The sequence below is a fragment of the Phyllobates terribilis genome, unplaced genomic scaffold (assembly GCF_046119375.1).
Source record: "Phyllobates terribilis strain yellow unplaced genomic scaffold, ASM4611937v1 Scaffold_5__5_contigs__length_657084704, whole genome shotgun sequence".
NCBI lineage: Eukaryota > Metazoa > Chordata > Amphibia > Anura > Dendrobatidae > Phyllobates > Phyllobates terribilis.
The window spans coordinates 125,333,551-125,359,598 of record NW_027362765.1 but is presented as its reverse complement, the minus strand read 5'-3'; the positions used below and the strand labels follow the sequence as shown (position 1 = coordinate 125,359,598).

Here is a 26,048-nt window from a genome sequence, read left to right as displayed (position 1 = left end):
TGTGTGATGCTGCGCAGCGGAGGCTTAGCTGCTTCTCGCATCTTGTTAAATCTCTTCCCACTCATCCTCCTCTGTATTATCAACCGCTGCAGGATCATTCAATAAATACAGGAAAATCTCTGTCCTCTGCCCCTGGTAGACGAGATCACACTAATATTATCAAGGCGACATCTTTTGTAACATTTTTCTGTCACATTGCTCCCTGCATATATGTTTTTCATGTCGGCGATTTGTCGAAAAGTTTTTCAAGATCTCTACTTGCTGTCAGTGCTTTAGAGAACTTTAGTTTTCAATGAAACCTTGATGAGGATTTTTTCCAAATGTTACCAGTCCAGGCCGTCCTCTGTGGGCAACACCAGACTGATACATTTCAACTGCACTGATACATTGTAACGAAACAGCTGAGATCTGGTTGGGACAGAAGCGCACAATAGGGAATACCACAAGAGAAATGAGAGCGGATGAGAGTGATGGTGGTGCTCACCTGGGGTGATTGTGTATGGACACAACACCTATAAGAGCCTTAGAATCTGTGGCCGCAGCCCCTTGGCTGAAGGAAAAATTCTTCCAGATAGCTATTCACTTCAGGTGGAGAAACCATGGTACATGGGCTGCGATTGTGGAAATGAAGAATCCTTGATGGTATAAAATGAAGATTTTTATTACACAAAGCGCTTCACTCCAGACTGGCTCCTTTTTCAAGGTAAAAAAAACACTGGAGGAATGAACTGGCCATAAAAAGCTGGGTTATAGGAAGTTTCGCCCCCAGCAGTTTGCCCCCAGCAATTTGTTCCCAGCAGTTCGCCCCCAGCAATTTGTTCCCAGCAGTTCGCCCCCATCAGTTCGCCCCCAGGTACATTTCGCCCCTATCATTTCGCCCCTATCATTTCGCCTCCAGGAAGATGAGCCCCCGCACATTTCGCCCCCGCATGTTATTCCCCGGGGGCAAAACATCTGGGGGCGAAATGTGCGGGGGTGAAATGTGCGGGGGCAAAACATCCTGGGGGCCAAATGCTGGGGACGAAATGTGCGGAGGCGAAATGTACCCGGGGGCGAATTGCTGGGGGTGAACTGCTGGGGGCAAAACATCCAATTCCCAAAAAGGTGTTGCTGGACTTGTCTTCGAAAGGGCTAAATGTGCATATAAATAGTGTGTGGGGTGTGAAATCCTGCTGACAGATTCCCTTTAAGTATTTTTGTAATATTTGTGGCCTTTTGATGATGTAATAGAGAATTGTCTTTTCAGAGTTTCGGAGTCTAGGACCACTGGGTAACAACTATTTTTGTTAGCTGCATTGGAGACCATATTAGACCCAGGTTTGGACTGGCCCACAGGAGAACAGGAGATTCCTCTGGTGGGCCACCACCCTCTTATATGAGTAGTACTTGGCACTATATACTTGAATCACTATGTACAGACAAAGGCAGCATCTTATTCATTTAACAATCTACCCAGTTCATTGGTATATACATTTGTGATTGAAGATAATGTCACATTTGCATGTAGCTGAAAAGTGGGGCCCCTGGAGTTGGTTACTTGTGGGCCCTTGGCACCCGAGGCCTACACTGCCACCTATTGTTCCCGGATTTTAGGCAAATTATATGTTGGGCTATTTTTGGACCTCCCATAAAATTGAAAAGAAAAAGAGGTGCACATGATCGGCCACCTCTCCATTCATGGGACCCTGTATTTGAGATAGATGTAAGTCCTGCCTATTGCATCTATGGAAATGTATGGCATGAATTGTGGATATGCCATAAATGTTTGGACTGAGAACACCCCTTTAGGTTATGTGCATGCAACGTCTTTTAAATTCAGGCAACCCTAGTGGAAAACACTTGAAGAGTGCACAGATCACCTCTTTTAACAGCTTGGTGTCTCTGGAAACCTGAAGTGATTTATAAAAGATGTTCAAAAGACTGAACATATGAACTCAGGTTGTTTTTACATCAACATGCTTATTTTCACTCTTTGGAGCGTTTTCTGATAGTTTTTTTCAGTCAGTTTCCGTAGCAGAATCCATCTGAAAAAGACGTTGAGTGCACATTCCCTTATGTAGGCTAAATGACTTTCTGGGTGTCTAGAAAACATAATTGATTATATTTTTGTTCTCCGGCCCTCCCAGACCCTCTTCTTTCAACTTCCATGATTAATGACACATTGCTCGCTCTTGTATGGTTAGGGCTGGTGTAGACGGCCGTAAATTCTCTCATCCAAGAGAATTGGGTCAATTATGCAAGAGACACTCTGATCAAACTCTGGTCAGAGTGTCATCTTAGTGTGATCCGATTCTCTTGGATGAGAGAACTGTAGCACACTGCGAAGAAGATGGAGAATAAAATTTTTCCATCTTCTCCATTGTGTCAATGATCACAAATCGGTGTCATCCGAGTGCAGTCCGATGATTTCCACGCATTCATTGACTCATAAGGCCGAATTCGATACGAATATCAGATCAAAATCTGACATGTGCACGGCCCCACAGACTAACATTGGTCCGGGTACGATCCGATGTTTTGTCAGATCGCACTCTGACCGATAATACGGTCGTCTACACCTGTCCTTATGGGTATAAGAAAGTTGGGTGACAGCTCTTAATATTCTGAATGACAGAAAGTTTTCCTTTAGCCGCTGCTGCTGTCGCATGGTGTGTGCAGTAGGAGTGGGATGTGGTGTCTGGCAGATGTGCATCAGGGTTGGGCAGTGGGAGGTGTTAAGATATAATCTGTCATCTCTACTATATCCCACAGACAGTGAGCCGGGACCCTCTTCATGTCATGGAATGACTGGTGGGACAGTGAGGAGACACAGACACTGGTAATTAAAGGGGGTCTGGGGTGGGGGAATAGTATTACCTGTATGCTTATGATAAGTAATAGGTTATGGCCCAGGATCAGTTTATTGCATTGGTAGGAGTCCTCCACCAGCATCTGTGGGGTACTTATATGGAAAGAAAACTGGCCCTGGTATTATTATTTCGGCATTTATGGCATATGTGGGCACTCACTAGCTCTGTAATATGGGCACTGTGTGGCACCAATATATAAGCTCTCTACGGCAGCATTACTTGCTTTCTGTATGGAATGATTATGTGGACTCATTGCTTAGCATGTGGTTACTTTGTCAATTTTATGTGGGCACTGTGTGGCACTACTGTAGGTGAGCACTATACAGCAACATTCTACGGGCATGATACGGAATATGTGAACACTTCATATATAAATTTTGTGTAGACAGTAGGCACTCTATGGCACTCTCATGTGGGCACTGTGAGGTACTACTATGTATGCACTGTACAGAATTAGGTGGCACTATACAGCACCATACTACGGGCACAATACAGAAGTAATATGTGAACACTTCATATATAAGCTTTGTGTAGTTAGTAGCACTCTATGGCACTCTCATGTGGGCACTGTGTGGTACCACTATTTATGCGCTGTACAGAATAGGTGGGCACTGTATGAAAGTATTATGTGAATACTTCGTATATAAGCTTTTTGTAGACAGTAGGCACTCTATGGCACTTTTATATGGTCACTGTGAGGCACTAATATATAACAAATCTATAGCAACATTATTTGGGTACCGTATTGGAGGATTATGTGGGCACACTACGTACAGCATTATGTGCTTACACTATGTCATATTTATGGGGCACTGTGTGGTACTATTATGTACAGTGTGTGGCCTGTACAGAATTATGTGGTCACTATACAGCAGCCTTCTATGTGCACTATATAGAAGTATTATCTGCACACCATATAGAAGCATTCTGTAGGCACTTTATGGCACTCTTATGTGAGCATTGGCACTAGTATATAAGCACTCTATGGCAGCATTACTAGGGTTCTGTATGGGAGGAAGCATGGGGCACATTGTTTAGTATGTGGTTACCCTGTCAATTTTATGTGGGCACTGTGTGGTACTACTATGTATGCGCTGTACAGAATTAGGTGGGCACTGTATAGAAGTATTATGTGAACACTTCGTATATAAGCTTTGTGTAGGCACTCTACGGCATGGGGGTACTAATATATAAGCACTCTACAGCAGCATTATTTGGGTACTGCATGGGAGAATTTTGTGGCCACACTATATAGCAGCATTATGTGGTTGCACTATTTTGCGTATAAAGAACAATTATACTTTATTGATGATCCTCGACACATTTTGTGCTCTTCTTTGTCTTTTACTGCTCCCTATTTTATGCGAGCGCTGTGCAGCAGTATTATGTCAGCACCATATTTTATTGCTATGTGGACTATATACAACAGCAATGACTGTTTCTATTCACTAACTGCAAAGAGATGTAGAAAATATTGCGGTATTGAGACACAGAGAGATGAATTTATTGGATCATTCACTCCACCACTTTTGTTACATAAAAAATTCCCAAAACATGGCGCCCTTTTCTTTTTACAGTAGTTTGCGCCTTTTCTAAATCGGGGTGGGACTTTTGGTGTGGGGGGGGGGGTGGCAAAGAAAGTTATTACAGATTAAACACTATATGCAGCAGAAGTTTACATCTGCCCAATAGCAGCTATAACTTCATCTTCTGCACCTGTTTTTCTCCTGCATACTTCAAACTGGTGTATGTGACACCAATCTGATCGCAGGGGTAATTGTTAGCAGCAGTCTGCACCCCCATATCAGTTCTTGCTGTTATACAGGTGGGCTTTTGTATCCCTGGACCCCTGTATATGCTTGGTGAGGTGTCTCAGATCCGGGCTGCCTCCTTTGCTTCTATGTAAATTCCTTAATTGATTGCAATCTGTCCCAGACACAGCACCCCTATATACACTACCTGCCGCTCCAGGGGGAAGCACTGAAAGGGATAGCGGAAGGTGTTAGAGACAGTTTTTATAAATCTGCACCAATGTCACAAACCCTTTCTATATGCTGTAGTAGGAAATACGACCGTCCCAGGGATAGAGGAAGACCCTACACTTGGCAGAGCAGGGACTAGGGGTGTAACTATAGTGGGTGAATGTCTGCCTAGTTGTGCCCTCTTATGGTGAACATTTGCTATTCCGGATCCTGGGAAAGCTGTATGATAACTTTTATGAGGGCCATAGCTTTAGCCCTACAGGTTGTCAGGTATATCTCTCCGCCTATAAGCTGGGTGGTAACATATATAGGGTCACAATGGTTCTTACCCGGATTCCTAAATGGAAACTGTGCCTAGTTAGGCAGTAATATGGGAAAGCTGGGTGTTTTGCTGCCATATTGCTGGCCACTCAGCTTTCCCGGAGACAGATAAGGCTGACAGGCTTATATTTGCTGCCCACACAGGATAGCGAGGAGGGGGCGCATTACACTCAGGTCTATGAATATGAGATATTTCAGGTTTTCCGTCTCACCTGTCTCATTCCATCCGTCCTCACAGATCATTCACTATGGCGCTCCCACCCTGTATGCTCCTGTTTGCCGCCATTTTCATCCAGGTTGTCAGAAGTCACCAGAACTCAGGTAAGATGATGAGACCCCGGGGAAGGGAGGGTAGACCGTGCCCCCAGGCCTGAGACTTGCAGTCCACCCATGTGACTTATTCTCCTCTATTAAGTCTTCTCATATTGTATTCATCTACAGCTGTGTCTCCTCCACAGGGGAAAACCACTAATGGCAGATATCATAGAGTCTGAAGGAATTCTAACTCAGCTTTACATAGACCCTGAGTGGTATATTATATGTGCAATGTTCTCCAAAGATACTGTGCTGGTTGCTATGGGGGCACAGTAGTTGTCACCGTTCTGTGCGCAGCTTTGTTATGGGGGCACAGTGGTTGTCGGAACCGTGGTTGTCACTGTTCTGTGGATTACTTTATTATGGGGGCACAGTGGTTGTCACCCTTCTGTGGGTGGCTTTGTTATGGGGGCACAGCGGATGACAACCTTCTGTGGGTGGATTTGTTATGGGGACACAGTAGTTGTCACCCTTCTGTGGGTGGCTTTGTTATGGGGTCACAGTGGTTGCATGTCATCTTTCTGTGGGTGGCTTTGTTATGGGGGCACAGTGGTTGTCACCGTTCTATGGGCAGCTTTGATATGGGTGCAAAGTAGTTGTCACCCTTCTGTGGGTGGCTTTGTTATGGGGGCAGAGTGGTTGTCATGTCATCTTTCTGTGGGTGGCTTTGTTATGGTGGCACAGTGGTTGTCATGTCATCTTTCTGTGGGTGGCTTTGTTATGGGGGCACAGTGGTTGTCACTGTTCTGTGGATTATATTGTTATGGGGGCACAGTGATTGTCACCATTTTGTGGATGGCTTTGTTATGGGGGCACAGTGGTTTTCACCATTCTCTTGGTACCTTTGTTATGGGAGAACAGTGGTTGTCACTGTTCTGTGGATGATATTGTTATTGGGGCACAGTGATTGTCACCATTTTGTGGGTGGCTTTGGTATGGGGGCACAGTGGTTGTCACCATTTTGTGGGTGGCTTTGTTATGGGGCACAGTGGTTGTCACCATTCGGTTGGTAGTTTTGTTATGGGGGAACAGAGGTTTTCTCTGTTCTGTGGATGGTATTGTTGTGGGGGCACAGTGATTGTCACCATTTTGTGGGTGGCTTTGTTATGGGGGAACAGTGATTGTCACTGTTCTGTGGATGACATCATTATGAGGGCACAGTGGTTGTCACCATTCTATGGGTAGCTTTGTTATGGGGGAACAGTGGTTGTCACTGTTCTGTGGATGACATCGTTATGGGAGCTCAGTGGTTGTTACCATTCTGTGGGTGGCTTTGTTATGGGGAAACGGTGGTTGTCACCATTATAAAGACAATGAGATTGTTACTAGTGTTGAGCGAGTATGTTCTGTCCGAGTATGCTCGGGCGAGCGCCGAGTATTTACAGCTGCTCGGTGATATGGTTGAATCGCTCCCGTGTGCATGATTTGCAACTGTTTGACAGCTTTATTACATGTGAGGAATGTGTAAGAAATAGACATTCCTCACATGTAATATAGCTGTCAAACAGTTGCAAATCATGCACACGGGAGCGATTTAAACATATCACCGAGCAGCTGTAAATACTCGGCCCGAGCATACTCGGCGAAAGGGTTGATAGAACATACTCGCTCAACACTAATTGTTACAAATATGTGCGCTGTCTGCCATTGTTCAGGAGGCACTGTGGATATTGCCATTATGGGGGCACTTTGGCGTATATTTAGTTGCTGTGTGTATGCTCTCTCACTGTGTCCAATCCTAATTTCAGGTGCTTTCCCTTCCTTATTCAGACCCACGTTGGGCCTACAGATGTCATGGACCATTGAGTATTTGTCTGACCACCATCCTCCCCTGCGTCCCCCCGCTTTGTGTCTGTGTTGATCCAGCAGTAATGGATATATCACCCGCAATGATTATGTTCCAGCGCTGTTAGCGGTCGGCGTACGCGTATTTGCGCTGATCTTGTCCCATAGTTTGTCTGACATCTTGGAGGACACTTGTCAGAAATAATTTAGGAGAAAGTTTGCTGACATCTAAATTTCGAGCCAAAAGTTCTAAAATGTGTTTACTTCCGAGCGTTGTGATTTTCTCTGACCCCTGGGCAGCCATTCTGCTACAATTAGAGTCGGACCGAACATTACTGACACATTCTTGGGTCGTGTCTGCAGTAACAGGGTGTGAGGAGGGGGCCCTGGACCTGTCAATGTCACACTGTCTCCGACCCCTGAGGCTGGGTAATGGCCCAGATGGGAAACGGCAAGTGCCGAAGTGTGAGCTGGAGATAATGTCCACCATTGTTCCCTACAGACAGGCTGCCCTTGTTCTTATCCTGAGAGGGCATCTGTTCTAAGTGGGCAAAGAGCGGAAATCCTAGAGATGGCATCGGATCTGAGTATTTTTTATGTGGTTTGTAAGGCGAAAGAGGAGGTGTTCAGTAGTTATCACTCTGGAGCTTTATATCCGTCCTCATTGCATATCACCCAGTTTTCCCAAAAAGAAACATAATGAAAAATTTCAGAAAAATTATTTTTCAACCGATGACAAATCAAAGATTTTTTTTTTACAATAAACAGCGCTTTTAATAGGATTCTCCATTTAGGACAATCTCTTTTTATTAGATTAACCCCAAAATAAGCTGCCCCAAGGTTTTCTCACTACTAGGATCACCAGTGATCAGCTACAATCTGCAAGAGAAGTGTATAATCTCTTTACAGTGCCCCCACAGGGAAAAAGAAGCATTACATGGTACCCATGGAAATCAATGAGCTGTGCTACTACTGTGTGGACACTCTGGGTCCTCCTGAGTCACAGACACAATTTGTAGATCTCCATTTGATATAACGGCCTCACCGTGTTGGATAGACAGATGTCTCCTCTGTAGTTAATGTTAGAGAGATATTTGGAGAGTGAAAAGGACATTATCCCAGTTATGTCCTCAGTCCTCACACATCCGGTGCCTCACATCTACAGACATGTTCTATAAATGATACCTTAGGTTTATAATGTTTGTACTTTTTCTTGACCTGAGCTATGTAGTCAGACAAAGACAAATGTGGTGGATGATATATGGTAGTTTTCTACTACGCGCCATTAGGAAGATTCTACTGGACGATCTTCTTTTCTACCTTAACTAGATGGGTCCATATGACATCAGTACATCAATTGTCTATGTGGCGCCCATGAGGGTTCAGTCGCCACAGAGGTTCTGCACCTCACCCAGAGGTGTGGTATCCCCTTCTCTCAGGTAAGGAGGGAGTGCTGCCCGGAACCCCAACACCTGCATCCAACACTACACTGCTCCAGGCCGGCTGGAAGGGCAACATGCATGTGCGCAGCTGCTGAGCCCTGTCCCTGGCTGGAGTGGGGGGAACCCAAAGGTAGCCGGAACCAGTAGTGGGTGTGGGTGGAGAAAGCAGTTTAGGGGAGCACTATAGAGAGAGATATAAAAAGGGAAGCCATCTTAGGGTGGCGGAACAGATCAGATCAGTCAGTGGAGAACAGTCAGGGAGCAGAGTCTCTTTAGGAGCTCTGCTCCACAAGCAGGGCCGGGACCTAGAGGCCCAGGAGGGGAGCAGAGGAGTAGGCTCCGTTCTAGTAAAGAAGGGATCCCAGGGGGTGCGGCGAGTGCAGGACGGCACCCGTACGCCCCGAATCTGTCAGAAGACAGAGGTATCGTAGTGACGCGCCCTCTGGGCCGTGGGGTACTCGGCAGCTGGGCCTCTGTGGATGCCGGTGGGGGATATCACGGTGGCTGGCCCGGTCCGTGACCCAGGGCGGTCAGTAAAAGGGGGGGTGATTTATAGGGGATTTGGAAAGTGTTTGTGACACCACCTGTGGAAAGTGGCTAAAGGGAGCCGCCGCTGCGGAGCAGTCCTCTGGAGCTGGTGTTACGGCAGCAGGGATGGTGTGGCTCTCCACAGGTAGAGCTAGCTCCAGGGCAGTATATGGGTTGATGGTGGATGCATAGATGGTGAGAGACGGCAGGGTGGTCCCGGAGGAAAGATGGACACTCACACGGGGGTAAGCTTCAGTACCGGACGAAGGGCTCACTTTTGGACTCTCCCCAGTGAGTGGGTATAGGGCCTCCTGATCCGTGGCTTTACTCGCTAAGCTTCTGGCCTGCCTGGAACTAGGCCTAGCTTGGTTACTGTCTCTCTCTCCCTTGCACCTGCTGACCTGGTGGTAGGGCTTTTTCTTGGAGATCACTCTCCCTGGACGCTGGGGCCCCCGTGACTCCTAGCCCCGATACTGTAGTCAGCGTTTGGCAAACCTGGGACCTGTAGTCCTCCAGGGGTTCCGGTGGTCTCTACTGGGTATGAAGGGCCCCTGTAGGCGCGGACCCGGTGTCTGGTATATATCTCGGGGTGAGCCTGGTATGCTCCTCTGCCCCCTCGCTACTTCTTCCTTCTCCTCTCGCCTTCGGCCACACTCAGGGCCCTCACTAGGCTTCAGTGCGTGCTGTTGGCCTCAACGTGCCTCACAGAGCAGCCTGCGTGCTGCTCTCTCACTGAGCACACTAAACTCTAAACTAGAACTGAAACTGACTGGCTCTGCCCTCCCTATATATATCCCTAACGGGCTCCCTCTGCTGGTCTGAGGTGGTAGGGTGGAGGTGTGTGAATGTGTGAGGGCCTCTTGTGGAGAAGTCCATCCGTGCACCCTTCTGGGTTCTGTGGCACCAATGCGCAGCAGGGCGCCACATCCCCCCTAGTAAAACTCAGTACTCCTGGACTGAAGCATTTTTCTTAAAACAGGTTTAAACAATAACATTTCTTCCCTTTATGGGAGGCACTTTTCTTGAACGTTACAGGTAACATTATAATACAATAATATAAATAACATTAATTAAGTCACAGTAAGTCCCGTAACCTGGTGTCCATTTCACCGATGAAGGAACATGAGGGACCCGCCTGAAAACCCTCAACGTAGGCCCTAGGCGTGGCTACAGGGCATAGGTGATCCAGGTGCTGGACCACGTCTTCCGCCACGCCAAACGGGTTTTTGTTCTGTGGTCACTTAAGGGGCACTCCTGGGAGTGCAACTATGTACATGACAGTTTTTGGGTTGCTCACAGTCCTCAGCCACCGAGTCCTTTATATATACCCTTACGGGTAACTAAATGCAATTAGAAGTGTCCGTGACACATAAATTGTCCATTAGCAAGGCAAGATAAATAAATACATGAAATTATGACAAGAACATACCCTACGGGGTAACTTTTTATACTGTCAGTATTTCTTTATTCACTCTCTATACCCGACAGGGGTCTGGCCTTTTGTGCTACGTGATGACCTACGTAGTACTGGGATGCGTGTAGTGTGGATGCTTGCGCTATTTTCCGCTCTACGGGACTGGCAAGTACACTGGTTACTGGGCCTACTGGCTCTGCTTCTACCGGTGATCCTTCTTCCGGGGATTCTTCCTGAGCAGGCTCTTCCGGGGCACTTACAGGTCTTACTTGCAGTGGAGGGTCTTCTGGCTGTTGGTAGAAGTGTAGCACAGGTATTATTACCGCTCCATCCAGTTGAGGCCAATCTGCCGGGAAATCTCCTAAGACAGTATGGAGTACTTCTTCTTTAGGCTCCTCCGGTCCGGTGAGAGGCACTTCCTCCTGGGGCTTCAGCGGACTTGGGCACAACTTCAGATGGTCTCTTGATACCGTTGCAGTTGTTCTTCCTCCGTCTTTGCTAATTAGACAGGTTTTCCTATTATCGAATCTGGAGTTCAACACAGTGTAAGGTTCCCTTTCCTACTGGTCGTCAAGCTTGTGGCTTCTTCTCTTTCGTTTCAGCACAACCTCTCCAGGTGTTAAGGGTTCGGCTGGTGCACTCTTGTTGTACTGTGCTTCCTGCTTATCTCTCACCCTACTTAGACTGTCTTCGACACAGGCCTGTACTCTCTTGTACTGCTCCTGTCGCGTCACATCCCAATCTTCAGTGGACATGTCTGCTTCTGGCTCTACCACTCCATGGGCAACTTTCCGGGTCTTGCTCTCATGAGGTACGCTGGAGTGCAATTGGTGGAACTCACAGGTATGTGGTTGTAGAGGTCTAACAGGTCGGGTAGCTTATCTGGCCACTGGTTTCTTTCTTCTAGAGGTAATGTCTTCAACAGGTTGATGACGATATTCTTCATCTTTTCACATAGACCATTAGTTTGAGGGTGGTACGGCGTAGTCCGAATCTTCTTACACCTGTACAGATGGCAAAACTGTTTGAACAGCTCGGCTTCAAAGGCAGGGCTTTCCAGGTATCCAGGTATCCATGCGGCCTGCAGAAATAGGCTTGAAACGTCCTTGCTGCAGTTTCTGCCGTCAGATCCTTGACGGGGGCTACCACCAGGAACCGGGAGTAGTGATCCACCATGGTCAGGGCATACGAGTAGCCTGACCTGCTGGGTGACAGCTTGACGTGGTCCAGGGCGACGATCTCCAGGGGCTGGGTTGTCTTGATGGACTGCAGGGGTGCCATCTGGCTGCCGTAGTCTTTTCTTCTGAGACTGCAGGGTCCACAATCCCGGCACCACGTCTCTTTGGAGCTCCGCATTCCAACCCAATAAAACCGACTCTTCAGGAGAGTTTACAGCTTTTTCCAGCCAAAGTGCCCTGCTTGATCGTGGTAGGCCTCCAACACCATCTGGATGTCTGTCCTGGTCACTACGATCTGCCATACCATCTCATGAGTCCTGGGGTTAACGTACCTTCGGCATAGCTTCTCTCTATAGATGAACAACCGGCTTCTCTCATTCCACAGTTGCTTGGCTTGTGGAGAAGCGTCCTTCTCCAGGGAGGAACCTTCCTGGGTTATCAGTTCTTTGATACGGCTGACAACTGGGTCGCTGTCCTGGGTCTCCTTCCAACTGTGGTGAGGCAAAGGGTTTAGTGTCTTACCACGATACCTCCTGGAGGTGCGCTGCTCGTGGACCATCCCATTTCTATGGAAGGCAGGTAGCTCAGTCTCCTCCAGGTCATCCACTTCTTCTTCAGTGTCCAACTGGTGAGGCATTCTGGATAGGGCATCGGCGTTGGCGTTCTTGTGGCCTGCCCGGTATTTGATGGTGAACTGATAGTTCGACAGTCGGCCCATCCAACGCTGTTCCATGGCTCCTAACTTGGCTGTCTCTAGATGTGTCAGGGGGTTGTTGTCAGTATAGGCCGTGAACTTAGTGGAGGCCAGGTAGTGCTTGAATCGTTCGGTGATGGCCCAGACCAAGGCCAGAAGCGCCAACTTGAAGGAGCTATAGTTTTCTTGATTCCTCTCGGTAGGACGGAGCTTCCTGCTGGCATAGGCAATCACCTTCTCTTTGCCGTACTGCTTCTGGCTTAACACAGCTCCTAGTCCCTCTCTGCTGGCATCAGTGTACAGCAGGAATGGTTGGCTGTAGTCAGGGTAGGCCAGGATTTCTTCGCCAGTCAGGATCTCTTTCATCACTGCAAAGGACTCAGCCTGCTCTTTAACCTACTGGAAGGGGGGGGGGTTGCCTCTGTGGGACTGTCCTACCAGGAGATCTTGCAAAGGCGCTGCCTTCTTGGTGTAGTCCTTTACAAACCTCCGGTAATATCCGACCAATCCCAGGAACTGACGTACCTCCTTGAGATTCTTTGGTTCTGGCCATTTATGGATGGCAGTGACCTTCTCCGGGTCTGGTGCTACTCCTTCTGGACTGACGATGTGCCCCAGATACTGGACCTTCTGTTTGAGCAGGTGGAACTTGGAAGGCTTCAATTTCATCCCATACCGGGACAACGACTCAAATACCTCCGCCAGGTGCTTCAAATGGTCCTCATACGTCTTGGAGTACACTATCACGTCATCCAGGTATAGCAGTACGGTCTCGAAGTTACGGTGTCCCAAACAGCACTCCATAAATCTCTGGAACGTTCCAGGGGCGTTGCAGAGTCCGAACGGCATACTGTGGAACTCGCAGAGTCCCATCGGGGTAGTGAAGGCCGTCTTCTCCCGGTCCTCCTCAGCAACTGCTACTTGCCAGTATCCACTAGTGAGGTCAAGGGTAGAGAAGTAATTTGCAGACTTTAATGCAGCCAGGGATTCCTCTATACGGGGCAAAGGGTATGCATCTTTATGTGTTATGCGATTTACCTGTCTGTAATCTACACACATCCTCATGCTTCCATCCTTTTTCCTGACCTGGACCAGGGGAGCTGCCGAGGGGCTACAGCTATCTCTTATTACCCCTGCTTTCTTCATGTCGTGCAACATTTCCTTCGCTTTCTGGTAGTGTGCTGGTGGGATTGGCCTGTAAAGTTCTTTGATGGGTGGATGGTCATCTGTGGGTATATGGTGTTGTACCCCTTTAATCCTCCCAAAATCAAGTGGGTGTTTGCTGAATACCTGTTCGAATTCCTGGACCACCCTGTATATGACTCGCCCCCTGGGCCGTGGGGCACTCGGATCCGGGCAATAGGGGGAACGATGGGAGTAGTAGTGGCAACCCGGTTCCGTGGCTCAGGGTGGTCAGGCCAGTGGTAGTCCATTATGTGTTGTTGATTATGTCAGACTACGCCACCTGTGGATTTGCGGTCATTAGGAACCGCCGCTGCAAGGCAGACCGCTGGGGCTGATGATGTGTGCAGCTGGGATGGTGTGACTCCCCACGGGAAGAGTGCGGCCCCAGGGCAGTGTAGTGGATGGTGGGAGTGATGGTGGTGAGTCCCAGTACCGGTAGTGCTGGAGGCGCGAAGGAGCACACAGACAATAGGTTGCAGTCCAGGGTCTTTACTGAAACAAGTAAACTGACCCATAAACAGTCCCAGCTAGGAGGGGACCTGGATGTCTGAGAGCAACGGGGAAATTGGCCCTGGTCAGGGTGAGGGTGTAGGCCTACCGTGCTTTCTGCGCTCCTTCTGGCTATCTCCTCCTTATAGGGTAACAGCCCACGTTTCCGAGCTCTCCGTGTATTCTCGCCTGTATGACCTGCGACGTGGGTTCCTTTCTGCTCCCAGCCTTGTACGGCTTTGCTGGTCCCTTCTGTTGTGGCAGGGCCTCCAGGCTTCTTAGGCCAAGGAATATACAGTCCCTTGCAGACTGGTTCTCTGCTGGAGGATGTAGAATCCTCCCAGCCTCAGACACCAAAGTCTGGTAAAGTAAGTCTTTTATCTGCCAAGACAGGCTCTCGTCGCCTCTTGTCTCTGGCTTGTGGCTCTCCTCCTGCCACACTTCCTCTTAGGTGCAGTACAACTGTCTGTCCCTGCTCTGCTCTGGGACAAGTCTCAGTCCTGAGACAGGTCATCAAGTTCTCCCTAACCCTGCCCCCAGTACCAGCTTTTATAGGGGCAGCCTGCTCCCCCTACTGGCCTGAGACAGAAGGCATTGCATGCTAATGTTCCCCTGACTAGAGAACCTCCCCCTTGCTCTCAGACACAGCTTTAATACATTTTGTGGCATCCAGGCCAGGGTGACGCATTCCCCCCTAGTAAAATATAGTACTCCGGGACTAAACAGTAAATAAAGAATAACATGCATAACCATAAAACATTATCAGTAAAGTGACGCACAAATTGAGTTCTTAAGGTCACAGTGTGGCCTGTGACCGGGTGTCCATATCATCAATACAACGGGGAGCCTTAACCAGGTGAGGGTCTGTCCTACCCCAAGTCCTGCACAGTCTTAGTTCATTCCTGGGTTAGGCTTCGAACGCAGTCCATACCAGGTCCCGGTTATAAAAAGTCCATAACCTTTGAGTCCTTACGGTAGCTGCAAGAAACTGAAACACAGAATTACCAAACATGCACGTAACTTGGCAAACATTTCAACATTTGGCAACAGGATTATTTACAATTTTAGCACACTCTATATTTTCCAGCGAGCGGGTATCTGTCCCTTTGTGCTCCTGGTTGACCTACGTAACCCACTGTCTGGTGGTGGACCAACCTGGCTTTCCCCACTAGCGTTAGGGGTACAGCTACCAGCTGGGTGTACAGGTAGGGCAGGCAGCTGTCTGCGGGTACTTTGGCTTATCGCAGGCATGGCAGGCTCACTGTCAGCAGAGGGTTGACTCTCCTGGGCTGCTGGTACAGGCTCTTCTGCCTCTGGAACTGCTTGCTCCTCTTCACCTTCCGGCTCTGGTGTTGGTTGTTGCTGTGCCGGTTGCAGGAAATGCAGGACGGGTACCACTATGGCATCATTTATGCGAGTCCAGGACTGAGGGAACTCTCCGAGAATGGTGCTGATCATTTCTTCCTTGTCCTCTGCGGGTTCAAGGTCACTCTGATCCTCTTCTGCACTACGGAGTTGCTCGGGGCACCTTTTGAGGTGGTCTCTGGAGACGACACTAGTGGTTTCTCCTCCGTCCTTGGTGATTACGCACACCTTTGGGTTGTCGTGGTCAGACTGCAGTACGGTGTAGGGTTCCCTTTCCCACTGGTCGTCCAACTTATGTAGCCTTCTTTTTCGCTTTAGGACTTGCTCACCAGGTTCTAGGGGACCAGCAGGGGCGTGTTGATTGATGAGTTTTTCTTGCCTCTCTCTCACCTGGGCCAGGCTCTTCTCCACACTCTCCTGTACCTTCTTGTACTGCAGTTGCCTTTCCGTATCCCAGTCCGCAACCGGGATCCTCAGGTATTAGGACTCCCATCTCCAGGTCTACGGGCAGCTTACCTGGTCTAGCTCGCATCAGGTAAGCCGGGGTGCAGTTTGTAGCATTCACCGGGATATTGTTGTATAGGTCTATCAGGTCCGGCAGTTTTTCTGGCCACAGGCTGCGTTCCTCCAGGGGCAACGTCTTCAGGAGATCAATGACTATATTGTTCATCTTCTCACACATCCCGTTGGTTTGGGGGTGGTAAGACGTTGTACGAATCTTCTTACAGCCATAGAGGTTGCAGAACTCCTGGAAGATTTCAGCCTCGAACGCTGGACCCTGGTCTGTCAGGACCTGTTCCAGATACCCGTGTGGACGGCAGAAATATTGCTGGAAGGCTCTGGCCGCTGTTTGGGCTCTCAAGTCTTTTACCGGGACCACCACGAGAAAACGGGAATAGTGGTCCACGATTGTCAGGGCGTAGATGTACCCTGACCGGCTTGGAGCCAACTTGACGTGGTCTAGAGCTACCAGCTCAAGAGGCTGCGTGGTGACGATGGGCCTCAAGGGTGTCTTCTGGCTGGTGTGGTCCTTCCTCCTTAGGTGACAAGGGCCACAGTCTCTGCACCACTTTTCTACAGCTCCTCTCATGCCGACCCAAAAGAACCTTCCTCTTAGCAGGAACTCCAGTTTCTTCCAACCGAAGTGTCCTGCTCTGTCATGGTAAGCCCCCAGGACCATAGCTGCATCCCGCCTTGGGACCACGACTTGCCAGGTCAGCTCGTGCGTCCGCTGGTTAACAATCCTTCTGCACAACTTGCCTTCGTAGAGGAACAGCTTGCTCTTCTCTTTCCATAGCTGCTTGGCTTCCTCTGGGGCATCTGGATCTAAGCGGGCGTCTTCCCGGGTCAGCAGATCTTTCACCAGGCGGACGGCAGGGTCACTATCTTGGGTCTCGGCCCAGCTGTGGTGAGGTAGGGGATTGATCATCACGGTTGTCAAATCTTCCTCCTTCACACGGTGGGAGTGTTGGGCGGCTCCATACCGGTGAAACTCAGGGAGTTCTACCTCTTCCAGCTCTTCTGGGTCTTCGTCACCTTCAGGTAAGTGAGGCATTCTTGATAGGGCGTCCGCGTTGGCATTGGTTTTGCCTGCCCGGTACTTGATCACGAAGTCATAGTTGGAGAGACGGGCCATCCACCGCTGTTCCAGGGCACCCAGTCTTGCATTGTCCAGGTGTGTCAACGGGTTGTTGTCCGTGTACACGGTGAACTTTGCGGAGGCCAGGTAATGCTTGAAGCGTTCCGTCACGGCCCACACCACCGCCAAGAATTCTAGCTTGAAGGAGCTGTAATTCTCCGGGTTCCTCTCGGTGGGCCTCAGCTTCCGACTGGCGTATACGATCACCCGTTCTCTGCCCTGTTGGTTTTGGGACAGTACGGCCCCCAGTCCCACATTACTGGCGTCTGTGTGGAGAATGAAAGGCTGGCCATAATCAGGGTAGGCCAGGATCTCATCCCCCGTGAGGGCCATCTTTAGCTGGCGGAAGGACTCCTCTTCCGGTTTATCCCACTTGAAGGGTGGCTTCTGACTCCTGGACTTAGACTGTCCGATCAGGAGGTCCTGCATAGGAGCTGCCATCTTAGTGAACCCGGGGATGAACCTTCGGTAGTAGCCTACCAACCCGAGAAACTGTCTCACCTCTTTGATGTTCGAGGGGCTTGGCCAACTCTTGATTGCCGTGACCTTGTCAGGGTCGGGGGCCACTCCTTCCGCGCTTACCACGTGTCCTAGGTACTGGACCTTTGGTTTCAACAGGTGACACTTCGATGGTTTCACCTTCAGGCCATAGCCTGCCAGGGCTTCGAACACCTCGGCCAGGTGCTTTAGATGGTCCTCGTAGGTCTTCGAATAGACGATCACGTCGTCCAGGTAAAGGAGGACTGTCTCGAAGTTTCGGTGCCCTAGACAGCATTCCATCAGCCTCTGGAAGGTCCTTGGTGCGTTGCAGAGCCCGAAGGGCATACAGTTGAACTCACTCAGTCCCATCGGGGTGGTGAAGGCGGTCTTCTCCTTGTCAGCCTCTGCCACAGGAACCTGCTAGTAAGGTCCAAAGTAGAAAAGAAGTTAGCTGATTTTAGTGCGGCTAAAGACTCCTCTATTCTAGGCAGCGGATATGCGTCTTTGTGGGTGATACGATTGATTTGTCTATAGTCCACGCACATTGTCATGGTGCCGTCTTTCTTTTTTACCAGAACCAGGGGGGCTGCCCAGGGGCTACAGCTATCTCTAATGACCCCAGCTTCTTTCATTTCCCGCAGCATACCCTTGGCGTTCTGATAATGTGCAGGGGGTACAGGCCTGTTTCTCTCTTTTATTGGTGGGTGGCTCCCTGTAGGGATATGGTGCTCTATCCCTTTTACTCTGCCGAAGTCTAGCGGGTGCTTACTAAAGACTCTCTCGTACTCCTGTACCACCCGGTAGACTCCTTGTTTTTGGTGCAGGGGAGTGGAGTCAGCACCCACATGGAGTTTCTGGCACCAGTCCTCCTTTTGTTTCTGGGAGCCATTACCCTCCGCCTGAGGAGATGGAGGCAAGGGTTCCACGGCCCTGATAGCCTGGTGTTCGACAACAAACAGTTTGGCGAGTGTAGCGTACCTGGGTAAGTGTACTTCCCTCTCCCCAATGTTGAGGATGCGGACGGGCACCCTCCCATGACGGACATCAACCACCCCCCGGGCTGTCAAAATGGTGGGCCTGCTGTCTGAGTACTCGGGTTCTACCATGGCTTGGTAGTCTCTACCTCTCAACCCGATTGCAGTCCGACACCAGATCATCATTTCACTTTTGGGAGGCATGGAAATGGGGAATGGGTCACTCAGTCTTACGCTACCGATCTCACCACCAGACAGTTCTACCTGCTGCCGTCTCATCAGGGCTTTTATCTCCTTGTTGAGGACTCTCTGTTGGCTGGAACTAGCATTCACCGCCACCTGTTGTAAGATTACAATTACCTCTGAAAGACAATTTTCAATTAAGTTAGTACCCACAGTTATTTTAGGGTGACTTTCACGACGGTCAATGTCCACAATAATCACTCCCTGTGCCGGCAGTTCAACTTTACCAATTTTAATGGTCATCTCCTTGAACCCCATCTGCGGCACGGGTAAGCCATTACTGGCCTTGATGCTCAAGTTACTGTCTGGATACCGTGTGATATCAGCATCAGTCCAATACTGCTTAAAAAGTACATAAGGGATAGTGGTTACTTGTGACCCAGTATCCAGCAAGGCGCTCATGGGGATACCGTCCAGCACCACGGGTAAAACCGGGCGCCCCCCAACGTACTTATTACGGCAATTGTAAGGGCCTGGTGATCTTATGCCTGGGGGTTGGCCCTCTGCCCCAGGTTGGACCCGTTTAAATTACAGTACCTGGAAATGTGTCCGGGCTGGTTGCATCGACGGCAAATGGGCTGTCCATCCTCTGCGTAGCGGTCTGTGGGCCTCCCTCAGAATGACGGGATCCTCCTCTGTCGACGCCACGGGACATTCTCCGGACTTGAAGCTAGCTCGATGGGTCTTGACGGGTCCACTTGCAACGCCTGGACGGTCCTGGTCAATGTCGCGACGCTCCTGGTCAGCTCCTGGACTTGGTGGTGCAGGTCTTTCGACGGGGCTTGGTTCAGGGCCTGTGCATCAGCCCCCACGGGGTCCATAGAGGAGGGCGCCGCCTCCTGGTGGTAGGTGAGAGCAGGGCGCCGGGGGTTTATAGCGCCACTGGTTGCAGATTCACGGAGCACCCTTATGGCGCTGTCCTTAAATTGGGCAAAGGTCAGGTCGGGGTTCTGAAAGAACATGAGGCGCAGTTGGGCCCTGTGGGCGCTAGACAGCAGACCTTCTATGAATTGTTCTGTTAGCAGCTTATCCGTTTCCTGCACACTGCCAGGGTCAGTTTGTTTAATAGCCCTCAAGGCTTCCTGCAGATTTAGGGCATAGTCTCTGATGCTGTCCTGTGCCCGCTGCTTACATCCATAGAACCTCATTTTAATCTCAGCGGAGGTACGTGTGTCAAAGGTACCCCGCAGCCGGGCCAGAATACCCTTCACAGTCCTTTTCTCCTCAGTGGGCCATGATTTTACCTCCCTTTGGGCTGCGCCAGTTAACTGCCCTGTTAGTATGCTGACCTTCTGTTCCTCTGTCAGGGGGTAAACCTGGAACAAACTGTACAGCCTTTTCTTAAAGTCAGTTAGGGCATGGGGCTCCCCTGAGTACTTGGGCTGCCAGGCCGCTCCAGGGATGTAGGGCAGGGAAAAGGGCATCACCGCTGCTGCAGCTGCGTTGGTGGTAGTGGGCGCCTCTGTGTCCGACATCTTCCTCCCCCCTAGTTAAGCGTGGCCTACCTTCCGACGATCCTCTTCTGTAGGCCGCGGCTCCGCTGCTGCTGCTCTGGACGAGGACCTTGCGTCGCGTCCTGATGACGTCAGCGTCGCTCTCTCTCCCTTCCAGGACCTTGCACAGCGTCGGTGCGTGGGGCGGAGATTCAGGTCTCGCGCGCTTTCGGCATCCACGCCCCTCTTCTTCCCGCGCGGCGTCCTGAAGATGGCGTCCGACGGCGGGAAAACGACTTCGGATGGTGGGAAAACAGCTGAAGATGGCGGGAACCGACAGAAGATGGCGGGAACCTTCACCACGGCAGGTATGACAGTCTTTTGAAGGCACGCAGGACCCGGTGGTTGCGGGCACGAAATCCTGCCGACTACGGCAAAGCTGACTCGCCCCCTGGGCCGTGGGGCACTCGGATCCGGGCAATAGGGGGAACGATGGGAGTAGTAGTGGCAACCCGGTTCCGTGGCTCAGGGTGGTCAGGCCAGTGGTAGTCCGTTATGTGTTATTGGTTATGTCCGACTACGCCACCCGTGGATTTGCGGTTATTAGGAACCGCCGCTGCAAGGCAGACCGCTGGGGCTGATGATGTGTGCAGCTGGGATGGTGTGACTCCCCACGGGAAGAGTGCGGCCCCAGGGCAGTGTAGTGGATGGTGGGAGTGATGGTGGTGAGAGTCCCAGTACTGGTAGTGCTGGAGGCGCAAAGGAGCACACAGACAATAGGTTGCAGTCCAGGGTCTTTACTGAAACAGGTAAACTGACCCATAAACAGTCCCAGCTAGGAGGGTACCTGGATGTCTGAGAGCAACGGGGAAATTGGCCCTGGTCAGGGTGAGGGTGTAGGCCTACCGTGCTTTCTGCGCTCCTTCTGGCTATCTCCTCCTTATAGGGTAACAGCCCACGTTTCCGAGCTCTCCGTGTATTCTCGCCTGTATGACCTGCGACGTGGGTTCCTTTCTGCTCCCAGCCTTGTACGGCTTTGCTGGTCCCTTCTGTTGTGGCAGGGCCTCCAGGCTTCTTAGGCCAAGGAATATACAGTCCCTTGCGGACTGGTTCTCTGCTGGAGGATGTAGAATCCTCCCAGCCTCAGACACCAAAGTCTGGTAAAGTAAGTCTTTTATCTGCCAAGACAGGCTCTCGTCGCCTCTTGTCTCTGGCTTGTGGCTCTCCTCCTGCCACACTTCCTCTTAGGTGCAGTACAACTGTCTGTCCCTGCTCTGCTCTGGGACACGTCTCAGTCCTGAGACAGGTCATCAAGTTCTCCCTAACCCTGCCCCCAGTACCAGCTTTTATAGGGGCAGCCTGCTCCCCCTACTGGCCTGAGACAGGAGGCATTGCATGCTAATGTTCCCGTGACTAGAGAACCTCCCCCTTGCTCTCAGACACAGCTTTAATACATTTTGTGGCATCCAGGCCAGGGTGACACATATACACCTTGTTTTTGATGGACAGGAGTGGTGTCAGTCCCAACATGGAGCTGTTGACACCAATCCTCCAACTGAGCTTCGGAGTCATTGTCCTCCACTGTATCTGGTGGGGTCAAGGATTCCACTGTGTGTATGGCCTCATCATTCACAGTATACAACCTGGCAACAGTGGCGTATCTTGGTAATTTAACTTCATCCTCCCCACAATTTAGGAGACGTATGGGTACCCTCCCATTGCGTACATCAACTACCCCTCTAGCAGTTAAGAGTGTAGGTCTGTGCTCCGAGCTAATGGGCTCCACTCCTTTGAGACCTATTGCTGCCCTACACTAAATCAGCATTTCACTCATTGGGGGAATCACAATGGGTATCGGGTCTGTCACCCGTACATTACCAATTTCACCACCTGTTAGCTTTACCTGTTGCTGGTACAGGAGGCCCCGTATCTCTCTCTGGAGCACCTTCCTCTGCCCTGGTTTGGCAGTGTCAGCAATCTGTTGGAGCAAAAACAACACTTCTCTCAAACAGTTACCGACAATATTTGTACCGAGTATCATATACAAGTCTGTATAACCAGGATTAGACTCCACTACAATCAGCCCTTGGTCCTTTAGTTCCGCTCTCCCCACCTTCACTGTCACATCCTTAACCCTTACTAGGTTAAGAGGAAGGCCGTTAGAGGCATACACGGAGAGGTTCGGGGCTGGCGGCTGGAGTTCATCTACGGACCAGTACCTTTTGTAGAGGACATCAGGTATGATGGTTACCTGCGATCCAGTGTCCAGCAGGGCAGGTGTCGCAATGCCATCCAGCACAATGGACAGGAAAGGTCTTCCTCCCACGAACCGATGGTACCAGCTTGATGGGCCTGCTTGATTTACTCCTGGGTGTCGGCCCTCGACCCCAGGGTTTGCTCGTTTAAAGGACAGTTCTGCGCTGTGTGGCCTGCCTTCTGGCAGCGGTAGCAGATGAACTCTCCTGGAGGGTGACGTTGGTCGTTGGTCCTCCCACGGGGTGGCCTTGTCCTCCGCCGGGGTGGTGTTGTCCTCCTACGGGGTGGCGTTGTCCTCCTTCTTCTTCTTATCCAGGGGACATCCTCAGGGCTGTCGGCGAGTAGTATCCTTCCTTCTGGCTCGGGCTCCTCCTGTAGCTGCAGGGTGCTCAGGACAGTGGCCAGGGTTTTACTTAACTGGCGCACTTCAGAGCGTAGGCTGTCCAGCTCGCTAGGAGGCACTGTTTGCGTCTCTGTTTCTGCCATTAATGAAGGAGCAGTGGGTGCTGCGGGCACTGGGGTGGCCCCACCCTGGTAATGCTGGATAGCAGTATCTGTTGTTTCCAGGGGCTGCAGCCCCTTTATAGCCATGTCCTTAAGGCTGTCAAAGGTGGCATCTGGATGGTCTAAGGCCCACCACCGTACAGTTCTGCTCTCCTCCTGGGACCTCAACCCCCGGATGAACTGTTCCGTCAGCATTTTATTTTCACTTTGTATGCTGGCTGGACTAACCTGTTTCAGGGCCCACAGAGCTTCTTGTAAGCGCCAGGCATAGTCCTGGACACTGTCCTCAGGTTTCTGGACACAGTGGTAGAACCTCATCCGGAGATCTGTCTCAGTGCGGTTTTCAAACACAGTTTGCAGTCTCTTAAAGATGATGGATACTGATTCCTGGTCTGCGGCTGGCCAAGTTTCAACTTCCCGCTCTGCGGCACCAGTCAATTGTCCCAGCACAACAGCAGCTCTCTGTTTACCAGTCAGAGAATAGATGTCTAGCACACGGCATATTTTTCTCTTGAATCCGGACAGGATGTCTGGTTTGCCATTATACTGGGGAAGCCATTTCGCTCCAGGGATATTTGGCAGGGCCATGGGTATCAACGGGGTCACGACCCCTGCTGGTGGAGCGGCCGCTCTGGCCTGTGCAGCGCCGGGCGCAGGTTGGGCATCTGGAGCGTTAACCGGTGCTCCGGCGGCTTGCTGGTCGTTGGCCATGGTTGCACCCCCCTAGTGAACCGGAGCCTACCTTCTTCACTTCCTTATCAGGTAGGCTGCAGCTCCACGTCAGAGCGTCCTCTGGGCTCCTTCCAGGACCTGACGCTTCCTGGTTCGACGTCAGGGGCGGGGCATGTCCTAGGCTTCGCGCGCTTTCAGCGGTTACGCCTCTCCGATTCCCATGGTTACGCCCCTCTTCTTCCCGCGCGGCGACAGTAAGATGGCGGACAATGGCGGGAAATCTCGGGAATGGCGGGAAAACTTCACCACATTGAGTATTACAGTCTCTTAAGGCGCACAGTACCCGGTGGCAACGGGCACGGAATCCTGTTGGTGACGCCAAGGCTGACGTGCCCCCTGGGCCGTGGGGTACTCGGCAGCCGGGCCTCTGTGGATGCCGGTGGGGGATATCACGGTGGCTGGCCCGGTCCTTGACCCAGGGCGGTCAGTGAAAGGGGGGGTGATTTATAAGGCATTTGGAAAGTGTTCGTGACGCCACCTGTGGAATGCGGCTAAAGGGAGCCGCCGCTGTGGAGCAGTCCTCTGGAGCTGGTGTTACGGCAGCAGGGATGGTGTGGCTCTCCACAGGTAGAGCTAGCTCCAGGGCAGTATAAGGGTAGATGGTGGATGCCGGTGAGAGACGGCAGGTCGGTCACGGAGGAAAGACGGACACTCACACGGGGGTAAGCTTCAGTACTTTTACTGGTGATGATGCAGGCACGGTCCAGGGTACTCCGGATGAAGGGCGCACTTTTGGACTCTCCCCAGTGAGCGGGTATAGGGCCTCCTGACCTCCTCGCTAAGCTTCTGGCCTGCCTGGAACTAGGCCTAGCTTGGTTACTGTCTCTCTCTCCCTTGCACCTGCTGACCTGGTGGTAGGGCTTTTTCTTGGAGATCACTCTCCCTGGACTCTGGGGCCTCCGTGACTCCTAGCCCCGGTACTGTAGTCAGCGTTTGGCAAACCTGGGACCTGTAGTCCTCCAGGGGTTCCGGTGGTCCCTACTGGGTATGAAGGGCCCCTGTAGGCGCGGACCCAGTGTCCGGTATATATCTCGGGGTGAGCCTGGTATGCTTCTCTGCCCCCTCGCTACTTCTTCCTTCTCCTCTCGCCTTCGGCCACACTCAGGGCCCTCACTAGGCTTCAGTGCATGCTGTAGGCCTCAACTTGCCTCACACAGCAGCCTGCGTGCTGCTCTCTCACTGAGCACACTAAACTCTAAACTAGAACTGAAACTGACTGGCTCTTCCCTCCCTATATATATCCCTAACGGGCTCCCTCTGCTGGTCTGAGGTGGTAGGGTGGAGGTGTGTGAATGTGTGAGGGCCTCTTGTGGAGAAGTCTATCCGTGCATCCTTCTGGGTTCTGTGGCACCAATGCGCAGCAGGGCGCCACAGTAGGCCGCAAGAAGGGGACCGGCCCCTGGTCCAGCCGTGTTACTCTAAGTCTTGGCTGGGAAAACCGGAGGCTTCTGGCTTCTATAGTCAGTTGCCGAAGCCTCATTCTAATCCCCTTGAGGGTCAAGCAGGTCCGGGAACTCCAACAAGACAGGAGGGACTTCAGAGCACCCGAGCGGGATTGAGAGTGGGAATCGCAGGGCAGGAGGGAGAAAGACCCAGCGTGAAGACGGTCTAGCTAGGAACACAAGAAAGTGGGGTTCTGTCAGGTGCTCCTAATCTGCCTGAGGAAGAGCTGAACCCCTGCCTGGTGAACGCAGCGCGACGTGGGAGGCTGACACCTGTACAGTGCACCAGTGGAACTGTCATAAGAACTGTGAGTAAAAGCTCGGATGACTGCACTGTACTGCCTCCGTCCATTCTTTCATCTGTGCCATCCTTCCCTCCTGGCACTACAACGCCCAGCGCAACTTACCCTCCCTACACTGCCCTGGAGCTAGCTCTACCTGTGGAGAGCCACACCATCCCTGCTGCCGTAACACCAGCTCCAGAGGACTGCTCCGCAGCGGCGCCTCCCTTTAGCCGCATTCCACAGGTGGCGTCACGAACACTTTTCAAATCCCCTATAAATAACCCCCTTTTTATTGACCGCCCTGGGCCACGGACCGGGCCAGCCACCGTGATATCCCCCAGCAACCAGAGGCCCGGCTGCCGAGTACCCCACGGCTCTGGGGGCACGTCATCTAGACTCCACATGTAAAGAATGGCTCATTGTATGGACGACATACCCAAAAGTGTGTGTAAGGCTATGTGCCCACGTAGCAGATTTGATGCAGAGCGTTTTTGCCTCTCTCTGGCGGAAAAAG

At 51.1% G+C, this 26,048-nt stretch overlaps 1 protein-coding gene across 3 annotated transcripts in view; it reads left to right on the top strand.

Annotated features, from left to right (window-relative positions):
* Window positions 1-2,663: 2,663 nt before the first annotated feature.
* Window positions 2,664-26,048, top strand: part of COL20A1 (collagen type XX alpha 1 chain) — a 162,247-nt gene continuing 138,862 nt past the window's right edge. For 2 of the 3 annotated variants that reach the window (XM_073682937.1, XM_073682934.1), the window contains exons 1-2: window positions 2,665-2,818; window positions 5,391-5,473. In XM_073682937.1, the coding sequence (XP_073539038.1) occupies window positions 5,401-5,473 (73 nt within the window). In that variant the 5' untranslated portion in view covers window positions 2,665-2,818; window positions 5,391-5,400. Of the gene's footprint in view, window positions 2,819-5,390; window positions 5,474-26,048 lie in introns of all 3 variants that reach the window. The other variant, XM_073682936.1, reaches the window with a different exon arrangement.